Source organism: Miniopterus natalensis, chromosome 10, assembly GCF_054644295.1.
Source record: "Miniopterus natalensis isolate mMinNat1 chromosome 10, mMinNat1.hap1, whole genome shotgun sequence".
Classification (NCBI taxonomy): Eukaryota; Metazoa; Chordata; class Mammalia; order Chiroptera; family Miniopteridae; genus Miniopterus; species Miniopterus natalensis.
Genome location: NC_142090.1, coordinates 81,229,860 through 81,242,232, shown reverse-complemented (window position 1 = coordinate 81,242,232; position 12,373 = coordinate 81,229,860). Strand labels below are relative to the sequence as shown.

At 50.7% G+C, this 12,373-nt stretch overlaps 1 protein-coding gene across 1 annotated transcript in view; it reads left to right on the top strand.

Annotated features, from left to right (window-relative positions):
• IMMP2L (inner mitochondrial membrane peptidase subunit 2) overlaps positions 1–11,649 on the top strand; it is a 375,089-nt gene extending 363,440 nt beyond the window's left edge. The window contains exon 5 of the mRNA XM_087821441.1: positions 11,041–11,649. Within this exon, the coding sequence (XP_087677567.1) occupies positions 11,041–11,157 (117 nt within the window). The 3' untranslated portion in view covers positions 11,158–11,649. The remainder of the gene's footprint in view (positions 1–11,040) is intronic.
• The last annotated feature ends 724 nt before the right edge of the window (positions 11,650–12,373 follow it).

Sequence of the window (12,373 nt, the reverse complement as noted above, 5' to 3'; positions counted from 1 at the left end):
TCGCGTTGCCGCGAGTACAGGAGAGCTCGCGCGAGCACAGACGGGCCGCGCCCCGGCCCCGCACCCTGGTAGCAGCCAGTGTCAGGTTCTCAGCCATTAGGATCAGAGCCAGAACCAGGTGACGCCTTATTTTCCCAAATGTCAGTCGAGTTAGTGCATGTGAATGAATCATCCTGTGGCATTAAATTATTTTCAGATAACACTGACACAGCCATTTTTACTTATAAAGCCGCAAGCAGTTAGGACCGCATCCCCCCGGGGGCCGACTGCGCCGTGACTTGTCCCCGTTTCTGCCACAGCCCACCCCTTCCAACCTCTTACCGATTGTTACAACTGCCCAGAAGGGCGATCGCTTTCTACGTAGGTGTTTGTTAGAATTACCAGACTCAGCCGGGGCTCTGACTCTGTATCCTGAGCTCACTTTCTGGAATAAAACAGAGCCCCTCTATCATGTTGTTGACGGCCACGCCTTCGTCCCGGTTCGGGTAGCTCCTAAAATCTTGTTCCCGTTTACCGCTTTTGGCTCCTTCGTGATGGCTCCTTGCTCCGACTCCCCCGCGTTTCATCCAGTGCCGATGACCTACCTGCTCGCGCCCCGCTCGGCCGATTTCCCAGACATCACGAGCGCCCCGGCGTTTCAGTTGGCTTCCATCGGGTCACCCGAAATTCCGATTGTTAGACGTTAGACACGGAGGTGGAAGGGAACTCTCGGGTCTCACGGCCGTCAGAAGCAAGAACATATTGAATCGGTTTAAGCCAAAAAAGATTTCATCTCCGATTTGATTTAGGTGGCATTTGGGCTAGAGGTTCGGAAAGGCCGTGGAGCAGCGGGCAGTGGCTGGCAGGGCCGCGCCCGCGCCCGCGTTTCAGAGCCGCGCGCGGAGCCTGAGGTGAGCGCGCGTTGCCGCAATGTGGCCAGATTGACGGCCTCCGCTCACGGAAAGCTGTTTGTTTTCTGCGACGATCGCAGACCAAGGTCGTTTGACAATGCAAATGATATCCTGCCTCTTTGATCTTCCCTTCAAAGGCATCTGAGCAGAAGAAAGCGTCTTCTGTTTTACCGGCACGCACGGAGGTTATGCTTATAAACACCCCGACTTAAAAGAACCTCCTGTCAGTTTGTACAATTGCAGAGCAGAAAAATGTTCGGATACATTTGAGAAGCTGGATTTTTCTTTTTTCCCCCCAGAGCACGATGACTTCATTTGTGAAAACCCTACAGCTTTTACATGACCTATTTAAACAAAGAATTCCTGATTCGTTCCCTGGGACGCTTGGTTGTGTATTATAGGCGTCATTAAAATTAGTGGAAGAAAACCTTGGTTTTTATCACCTTCCAGTACCTGCTGCCGACAGTGTGCCCTCTGAATGTCACCTTCACGCCCGCTCGCTGCTGTGCGGACCCGTCTGCGTAACATCGGGGCCGAGTCAGAGGCACTCGGGCCACTTTGTCGCGAGTCCCAGGCTCTCCTGTTGTCCCCATCCTGGCACTTTGCTTCCAGGCCGCCAGGAACCTGGGGGTTCTCTTTTACGAGAAAAGTTCTCAGTGATGTTTCCGTCTCCACTTTTACTTATTAATCCCTGCTCTTCCCAGCCGGTCCTTCTGAAAGAGAAAACAGCGTTCAATGTCTCACTCGCTGGCCCCTCGATGCATCCCGACTGGGGTCCGACCGCCCAGACTCCACAGAGCTTGATCTCGATAAGGCCTTTTGATGACTTTGGAATCGCAGATCCACCTGTTAATGCCTGTAAATGGCCCCCGTGAAAGGCTCCATGCTTTGGGTTTTCAGAGCATTCCTGGGCTCATTTGGTCATTCTGTTCACTCGCTTAACAAATGTTTGCCGGCGGCGTTCCAGGTAGGGTCATGGGTGCCGTGGATACATCCGGGGCCTGCCCTTTGAGATCTTACACTCGGCGTACTTTACAATTTAGACAGTGCCTTTCTTGTTTACTCAGAAAGAGGATCCCGTCTGCTGCCTCCCCTTTCATTCCAAGTGGCCTCGTAGACAGACGTACCCAGATCTTCAACAACATGTCTCCCTCACGTGCTGATGACGCTCGGATACGCCTTCACCCCGGACACCTCCCGGGACCTTTCTTCCACATTTCTAAATCTTCTCATTCCGGGTTTCCTGTTTCAGTTACTACCACCATCGTTACTATTATTTTTTTTGGTCTAAGATATTATCGGCCATTTAATTTCTGTTCACCTAAAACCTTATGAGAAGCCATTGAACAGTCTCATTCCTTCAACCCAGCCGTTGAAAATAATGTTTGATGGGGTGTTGGAGGTGTTCTGGCCAACTCTTGATTACCCTTGGGAAGGGACCAGCACGGCTGGAGATATTTACAGATCATTTAAAACTCTTCAGCCAGTAGCTATAAATTCCTCCCTCACTGAATCCCTCGGGATGCCTGCTGAAAAGGAGCAGAAAATGTGTGTGTGTGTCAGGGGGGCAATCTCCCTGTAGTTCTCTATGGTTATTTCTGATGGGACTAAAAATAATGAGCTGATTATATAGGGTGTCCCCCCAAAAATGTATACACAATCTAACAACTCAATTTTGTTTTAAATTTTGAAAATGTTAATAAACACTGACTTTATAATCATTCAACATGTGTATACATTTTTGGGGGGACAACCAGCATATAAAAATGACCACTGACTACTTATCAATAGATTAACTTTTTTTTTTTTTCCCAACAAGAAGACATTTATCTGGTCTTCTAAGCAAATGCTTTACCGGAGAGTTTTTCTCAGGTTTGGCATCTGCCGTGGAATCAGGGCAAACAGTGGTAAGTAGCCAAGCGTAAAATGCAGGGCAGAGGAACAGTGGTCGACAAACAGGAGAATCTCAATAACCCCCCAAACTGGTTAATTAACTCAAAGATGAGTCTCACCGGTGCTTTACTTTTTCCCCCCAAGAGACGTCAGAGTTTACTTTTCCTGAGAGCCCTACTTTCTTTTTTCTTCCCTGAAAAAGGCAATTTGTTCTCAGTCTAGCAAACCCAAGTAAAAAGGGGTTACGTGGGGATGTTGGCATTTACCGCACAGAACCGGGGCAAACAAAGCTGATAGTCTATGACTGTGGGATCGGATGCCCCGGGAGGTCACCTGGTTGCGGGGGCAGCTCCCCGTGGTGCTGAACGCACCTGCCAGGGTGGTTGGGGGAGAGGCTCTACGCCGTTGGGACAAGAGGACTATAAATATTACTGAGAATAGTTTATAGCCACACATTGCATTGAAAAATTGCACGGCTTAATAGGTGTGATAATGCGGTCAGAAAAACTTGGGAACGTTAGGAAGGAGGGATATTCCTGGGGGTAATTATTCAACCCGAAGTATGTTGCTATTCAGCAATTTTAAGGTTGTTACTAACACATTAAATTGGTGATTTCCCCACGATACATATTTAACTAATAACGTTGCTTTGAGTCTTTTCTTTAGAAATTATAAAAACCAATTGGGAATATTAAGAATTTGAGGAAGTTACTCTTAAAACCTTTCTAAGGGGGGAAAAAAAAGCCAAAACAACCTTTTAGGGCTGAGGAGTGATTAGAAAACTACCCTTTTCTATATAATTAGAATTCAGTTTGATTTTTCACTATATCGTGTGTTTTATTTTGAAACACAGTCATATTAGCAGTAGCCTTCACCACGCAAAGACTCATTTGAAAACATCCAAATTTTTATTTTCTGAGCACAATATTGTTTTTTATATTTTGATTTTTTTTTTTTTTGCTCCCCATTGCTTCTCATAGCTCATACTTCCACTACATGATTTCTACAAGGCCAACTGATTTTGTATATTGATCTATTTTAAAATATGAATGAGCTACACACTGAGGTTTTGAAACACATAAGTAAAAGGAACTCTCTCTGGGCGATGGATGTGTGGGGGAGAGAAGCAGAAATTATACTGGTATACTCTGAATTCTGCACTTTTTTATTTTTAAATACAACACTCCATGAAGAGGAGGGGGTGGAGGAACACTTCTTGACTCATCCGAGGAGACAAGAATTACTTGGTATCAAAACTAAACAAGGGCGTTACAAGGAAACACAACTATAAGTCAGTGTTCCTGTAAACACAGACACAAAAACCCTTCTGAAAATATTAGCAGCCCGGCCAGTGTGGCTCAGCGGTTGAGTGTCGGCCTATGAACCAGGAGGTCAGGGTTCAATTCCCGGTCAGGGCACAGGCCCGGGTTTTAGGCTCGATCCCCAGTCGGGGGCGTGGGGGAGGCAGCCGGTCCATGACTCTCATCCTTGATGTTTCTCTCTCTCTCTCTCCCTCTCCCTTCCTCTCTCTGAAATCAATAAAAACACATTTAGAAGAAGAAAGGAAACATGAGCAGATTGAATCCAGTAGCATGTACAAAAGGGTAATATGCCCAAAGGAAGTGGGGACCGTCCCAGGCAGGCAGTGCCGTTTAAGCGGGCGCGCCAAGGACGGCCTGTGGGCCCGTAGGGAGGCGACAAAGGCAGAGAAGAGTAACCGGGGAACAGGTGCTGGTGACACCGGCAAACTTTAAGGAGAGAAGCCAGGTCTTGTCCCTGCTGGGGTGGAGCTTCCTGCAGGGAGTGATCGGCGGGCGATGGGACAGCAGACAGGTCCCCAGAAACGCTGGCCTTTAAAAACACGATTCTGTCCCACAGTGAAACAAGCCAGCGGGGTTAGGGGGTGAGGCAATGGTCGGAAACCGGCGCCCTCCGTGACGCGGTTATTCCGCTAAGGAAATGTGTTCTCCGCATGGACCTCTGAACTGGCACTGAAGAGCTGGCAGGAGAGTCAAGAAAGCTTTGCCCATTCACCTAAAAGCGGTTTCTTTGAGATCTGTCCTGCAAGTAACTTACAGCAGCCGCCCCCCCTTGGCTGGTCCCTGCAGGCGCCTCTGCGGGAGGCGGAGGCCTCTCCGGGATGATACCTTAATCCGAAGGATTTTGCTTTTATTGAGCTCGCCGGGTACGTAGGAAAGCTCCTTCCAACTTCAGCTCTGTGGGAAAAAGCGAAACATAACGGCAACCGTGTTTTATTGCTATTGTACATGGAGTCCCTAGGAAGGACATTTATTGGAACAAGATTTCTTGCAACCATTTTTATACTTAAAGATCACAAGCTAACCCAGCACAGCTTTTCTCAAAGGCGCAGCTCCTACCCGGACAGTGAACGGTGGGATACAGGGGAACGCGGCCGTCCTCAGCACCCCGCTTTCTTACCTCTGGTTAGTACTGCGTTGTAACTGCCCCTCCCCATCCCGACGTCCCGCGGTTAGCGTGCGGGGGCCTCCGGGCCAGACCTCTGCACGCCCCACACCCTCCCCTTCCTGCGCCGCTTGGAAGGGTTGAGGCTGCATCCCCATTGTCGCAGGGAGACCAGTAAGACTGAGAGAAGTGAGGAATTGCCAAGGACGACGCACTGTTTGTCCTCCGAGCCTGGCTCCCCACGCGGTTTCCCGAGTGCCGGACTGTTCGTTGCTGGTTCTAGAGCTTTCGAACAAATCCGTGTGTCACATCCGCTCTGTTGCCTTTTCAGTAGGTTGTAAACTTATTAAAAACAATAATTTTGGAATATTTAAACACAGAAGAGACTGGCGATCCCACAGGTGCGTGCCCACGCCTCCAAGGATTTCAACGGCGAGGAAGACCCTGCTTCCCCGTGTGTCCGCCTCTGACACTTCGCGCACCTGGTAGGTGGTTCTTCCAGAGCAACCAGCTCTGCTACGGTCAGACCCCTCTTTCAGTGACTTAAAAAAAGTATGTATTGACTTTAGAGAAAGAGGAAAGGAGAGGGAGAGAAAGATAGAAATACTGATGACAGAAACATCAACTGGCCGCCTCCTGCCGGCCCCCGACTGGGGATCGAGCCTGCAACCCCGGCCTGAGCCCTGACCCGGAATCGAACTGGTGACCTCCTGGTGCCTGGGGCGACCTTCCTTATCGACACAACTCTTTGGAGTTTGGGGAGCTCTGATAGACACGGAAGAGCTGCCACCACAGCCCTGACCACTGACAGGCCCCGGGGGGAGACCAAGGCCCACCAAGGCCCACCCTCCGCACCCTGCAGACACAGCCAGAGCGCAGGGCCGGAAGTCCCCCCAGCCACACACAACACAGGGCTCCTGTAAGCCAAGCACAGCTGAAAGGCTGATGTTTACAGCAGATCACTTCGGGGCAGCCCATCTGCCCGCCTCCAGGTAACCCGAGTGCTTATCTCGGGCTTTCGTCAGAACGCTCGCTGCCACTCGAGCCTGCGCGGCCTCAGTCTCTTCCGAGTCTTACAGAGCAGTGTTCAGCTCCTTGCCAGCAAGTTGAATTGTGCTTCTGCCTTCTGGGGGCATCCTGCTGCAGGGGGCGTTGTCCACGCTGATGCTTAGGGTGTCCTGGGGTAGACCGATGTGAAAAATAGCTTGTAGACATCTAATCAGAGAAGAGCTCAGCTTCCCTTAAGATCTAGGACATTCCCGCCCCCCTGGGAGCGCCGTTCTCTCTCTGGGAGCCACCGCGAAGGAGAAAGCGTGCCCAGGGCCCAGGCTGGCGCTCTCCCCAGCGACCGCCCCGCCCCTGGGAGTTGTCGCTTTTATGGATCTTCTTCTGTCCCAGGCGGGCTGTTCTGTAAACCTCCCACTTCCTCTTTGAAAGAAGGAATCACAGAGGGATGGGACGCGGCAGAGACTGGGTGCCAGACAACCACCCGCGCACAAAGGTGACGAGGACAGAGGAGTGGCCCTGTCCGCCCAGCAGCAGGGTGGCAGTGGCTATGGGTCGCCTTGTCCCAAATCCCCTCCTACCCATGGCAGTCCCCTCTGTCGCAGTGGCTGCCGCCCAGGTGGCCCAAATCTGGTATAAAGTCATGCCAGACGACACTCAAGGCCTTCACACCTCTGTCCTCATGTATGTACATGAGCTGTTTTATCCGCTGCATGACACTGGCAGGCGGGACACGAGACTGGGAAGAACACAGGTAAACGAGGAGACCTCGGTCAGGACTGTCATCCCTCCACGTGGCTGACTGTGGGCCCTGGGAGTTGCTAACCATCCAAATGATGCTCAAGGGGTTTCATCACCTACTGAAATCAAGCTGCCAAATAAGCAGTTTAGGCCACTTCAGCCCCCGGGGATTTGATTATGTGGCACAAAGACTGGTGCATAAACATTAATCCTGGGAAATTAATTCATGAGAATTAGCAGCAGATGCCCCTGGAGGGCCTGCTTTGTATCTACTTTTGCATAAAATGTCGAACTAACCACTTCCTGAAGGTGTCCGGGGCGGGAGCGGCATGATTATTCATGGCTCTGCAGCCGTCTAGAGAAAATCACGAGCAGGCCGCCGCGTGACCCGGAGACGCATTCTGATTAAAGCGAAGGTGCGGACGGGAGAAGGGCTCTGAAATGATTAAAGCGAAAACCGTTGGTGATGAAGGAACACGCGTCCCGCGCTGAGGCCTCTCAAAGAATCTCACTTTGAATCTCCTGTCAAGCACATGGTTTTACTTTTTCAATGCAAAGTATTTAATTGTGTGGCCCTGTCGCATTGGCTCTGTTTTGAAGTCCAGCGGAGGGCAAGGAATATGGGGAGAGGGTTCTGGAGGCAAACCTGGCAGGGGGGTGCCAGGAGAGCGACGTCTGCAGCACCTTTTGCTGCCAGCAGGGATTAGAATTATTAACCTTACAAAACACCTTAATTTCTAGTGGAAATTAAGAAGGAAGCAGCTTTGAACTGCCTGTTAAACCAGAATTTAGACTGGCAGGTTTCCCACCATACTCCTTAGAGAATTTTTAAAAATGTGACACATGGCATGTTTGCTAATGGACCCAAATATCTTGGATTTCTCTATAATAAGCAAAAAGTCTCTTAAATGAATGGCAGTGGAAAAACTGGACAGATGCATGTAAAAATGTCAAACTAGGCCGTTTTCTTACACGATATACAAAATTAAACTCAAAACGGATTAACAACTTAAGTGTAACAACCAGAAACCCTAAAACTCCTAGAAGAAAAAAAAAAAGAAAGGCAATACGCGCTTTGGCTTTGCTCTTAGCAATATCTTTTGGGATGTTTCCTCAGACAAGGGAAACAAAGGGAAAAATAAACGGGACCACATCAAAGTAAAAAGGGTTTGCCCAGCAAAGGAAACCATCAACAAAACAGAAAGACAGCCTACTGAATGGGAGAAGGTGTTCACCAACGATGCGTCCAGTAAGGGGTTAATATCCAGAATATAGGAGGGACTCATACAGCTTAACACCAAAAAGGAACAACCCAGCTGAAAAATGGGCAGAGGACCTGAACAGAGGACACACAGGTGGACAAGAGACACACGGACAGATGCTCAACGTCGCTAATCATCGGAGATGCAGATCAAAACCACAGAGAGCTAGCGCCTCACCCGTCAGAGTGGCTCCATCCACAGGTCAACAAACGACAGGTGCCGGCGAGGGTGCGGGGAAAGGGAGCCTGTGCGCCGCCAGTGGGAACGCAGACGGGTGCGGCCGCTGTGGAAAACAGTGCGGGGGGTCCTCGAAAAATTAGATGTGGAACCGCCGTGTGACCCAGCAATTCTCCTTCTGGGTATTTCTACAAAGACATCCAGACGCTCATTCAAGGAGCTGCATGCACCCCCGTGTCCACTGCAGCATTATTTACAGTCGCCAAGATACGGGAACAGCCTTCGTGCCCATCGATAGACAAGTGGGTGGGTAAAGGGGTGATGCCTGCACACGATGGGCACTACTCAGCCATAAACAAGAAGGAAGCCTTGCCGTCTGCAACCACACGGACGGGCCTGGAGGGCACTGGGCCGAGTGAAATAAGTCGGATAGAGAAAGACAAATACCACATGATCTCACTTATAGGTGGAAACTAAACAAAAACAGACAGACTCACAGAGAACAAGCTGATAGTTGCCCGATGGGAGGGAGGTTTGGGGGATGGAGGGGTTTAAGAACTAACAGGCAATTATGCAGATTGCCTATGGTATAAGCAGTGAGGGGATGTAAAGCACAGCGTCCTAAATATAGTCAATGATATTGTAATGACCGCGTGGGGTGTCAGACGGGCACTAGACGTAGCCGGGGCTCACCCTGTAAGTCATATTCACGTCCAATCACTGGGCTGTACACCTGAAACTAAGATAACAATATTGGACGTCAATTGTAATAGAAAAAAATGTCCTGCAGATTAATTACTAACTACAGAAGGAAAAACGATTAGCTTACGATGGAGAAATGTGGCCAATATCACCTTGATCGGGCGATGAAACTTTTACATCGGGATACCGGGGCTCACTGAAGTTTAGTGCCCCCGATGTGCCAGGGCGGGAAGACCACAATGTCGACTACGCAGCTTTCTTGCCAAGAACATTTCGCTTGAATCTACCAGGAGGGGAAGTCGGGCGGTTCGAGCTCTCGGGCATTTTACAAGGCCGCTGGCCTGGACTGCAGACTGAAATGAACTCAGTGTAAACGGAAGCAAAATACCGACCACGAGGATACAATTTGTGATCCTTAAGAATTTTAAAAATAAAATAGCTACAGAAGACATGGGGACAATAGGAAAAATCTGAACAGGGGCTTCCGTTAAGAAATACCACATCAATATCAAATATCTTTCACAGAATGCATTGTATCCACGTAGGAAAGAAGTCTTACTTCTTAGGAGATACACGTCGAAGGGTTTCTTTAGGGGTAAATTTCACATGATAACAACTTTCGGTCAGTTCAGAAAGAAGTGCATGTTCACCAAACACATCTTCACACGCACACGAGAGGGGAACACGTGCGGCCAAATGTGAACACCCCGCGAATTTCGGTGAAAAGAGTTATTTCCTGGACCACATTTTCAGGTTTTCTATAGGTTTGATTTTTTTTTTAATAAGTTAAAGAAACCTTTTACTGGGCCCTGGGCTTCTTGGTATACCCTTTGGGTTGATTCTGTTTGTATTTCAAGTTGTTGTGAAGCTTTCTTTTTTTAAAATAACAAAAAAAAACCCACAGTGTTTCTGGTTATCTTTCTGGAGTCTCTCCCTCGACATTTACTCTTTCCGTTGAGTGTCTGGGCCACGTGATTTTTTGAACGCGTGTGCTGGCAGGTAGAATAACTTCAATGGAAGAAGTGTTGTTTGCTAATCTCCATGGAGCCCCGACGCTTAGGAAAAACATTTGAAAGTAAAATGGACATGTCCTATCTGCTTTGGAGCTGGCGCTCAGTAAAGATGCGCCGAGACCCGAGTGTGTGTTATAAGCTTCCAAATATCAGTAGAACACCTGACAGCAACCACAATAACCTCAGGCCCAGCTGCACTTCAGTCAGGCTCACGCACCCCTCTGGACGCCACAGGTGATGTCCCCGTGAGCGCCCGAGGGGCTCCTTCCTTCCCTCCCGGGGCTCAGCCTGAGGTCCTCTGAGAAAAGCTCCCTCCCCGCCCATCCTGGTGCATCTCGGCTGCTGGGGATTTTTCGTCATCTGCCGTGATCTTCATACTTGACTCCCCCCACAGCCCCCCATCCCGCCTCGCCGGCTTTTCTTCGGGTTCCCACCTTTCTCCGTGAGCGGCGCACCCCCTTGGAGGCATCCCACCTCCTCTCCCATCTAACTCCTGCCGCTCACCCAGCAGGCGGGACAATGTTCTTTGCAAAATATACTTACTTCGGGGTCTCTCTGAGATACCGGGAGCCCTGTAGAAAATTCTGGGGATGTCACCCATCGTTGGGCTTCAGGAGTCTCTGCGAGCGGGCTACTGAGGCTGGCGTTAAGGCCGCGGACCCTGGGGCGGGACAGCTGGTCACCGCGGCCCGCCTCCACCGGTGGCTGTGCTTAGTCTTCCCAAACGCGAAACGAAGACGCTATCCGCGCCCACCGCCAACGGTTGTGGGGGCTACAGGCGTCTACGCACACCAAGCACCCCGCATAGTGCCCCGGGGGCGTTTCCCACCTTTAACCTTTACCCGCTGGGGGGAGCTCTGTTGTCCAGACAGGAGCGGCGATGCCCACCCAGTAACCTCCTCTTCTTGGTTTTCTGTCTCTCTCACGGGTCAGGTGTCCCTGGGACTTCTGCACGCTCACGCGACACACATCCTGTGGCCTCCGGAGCGCTGGCAGAAGCTGCAGTCTGTCCTCCCGCCAGAGCGCCTGCCGGTTCAGAGAGAAGACTGACCGCGGGGGGTCCCCGCGCCCCCCGCATAGGGCGCCACCAACCGCGGGAAGGACCCCCGACAAGACCATGCCGCGCGGGAGAGTGTTCTTTCACGTTAAGACGACGGGAGAAAGAGTGAAGACTATTGAACAGTGTTAAATGGCACCCGATTCCGTGGCCAACCGTGACACCCTGTTGTTTTTATGCCAAATAATGCCGGCCTCTGGGATATGAAAATTGTTTTCCCGTATGTCTTGTGGGGGTAAATTCGAGATTCTGCTTCCACCCTTCTTCTGTGATTGTGGGGTTTTGATTTTGGTGCTTGCTGCCGAAAGAATGTGAAAAATGAGCCCTTTGAGGGAAGTAATTGCTTGAGTGATGTCGCTTACTCTTAAGACGGGGCGCGAAGAAACGTACGGTACACGCCCTGACGGGGATTGTATGGAGACCGACGGTTTCTACACCAGCGACCGCCAGGCGGGTGAACTGTAAACTGTGATGTAAAAATAAAACACTGGTTTGCTCAGGTACCGCTCCGGGTGTTTGTCACCTAACCGGGACATCCGTTCATGGGGGCACCTTTCCCTCCTGGGGGGCCGGTCCTGTACAGTCAGACCTGTCCTATGGGCCCTTTTTAACTGACAGCTTCCCTCCCGGGGATCTCACGACTGTTCACATGGGCGAGTAAACCCCTTTACCGATATTTGGTCACTGTTTGGTAAAAATGTCCTCTGTGAAATGGAAGGAAAAAAAAATCCCTCCAGATCAACCAAGTCTGCGTCTCACCCCAACGGTTCTTCAGTGTTTATGTCTGTGGCACTGAAGCCCCCGACTGCAGTGTTGCGATGTTAGCACAGTGGACTCTGCAGACGGGAGGTAAGTGGCCGGCACACAGGCCGGTACTTAGGAAGCTTTGCTGCTCTGTCCCGTCACTGAGTGGAGGCCCGGCCGACGGAAGCTAAGTCTCTGAACCAGCCCCCCCGAAGGCCTGGTCTCGCCTCCCTCAGGTTCCTCAGCAGTGTCGCCCCAAGCAGGGCCGGCCTTCTGCCAACGCGGGTGCAGACTCCCCACTCCCGGAACACGCGGGAGCCGCAGGAACAGACGCCTCCTAAGAGCGTGTGACTGACATGATTCGTTCTCACCACACTGGCTTGTTCACCAAGTGTCAGGGGGCACTTACGTACCAAGGCTGGTCAAAAGGAATGTTTTAAAAGAAGGCACAGTGAACCCGCGATG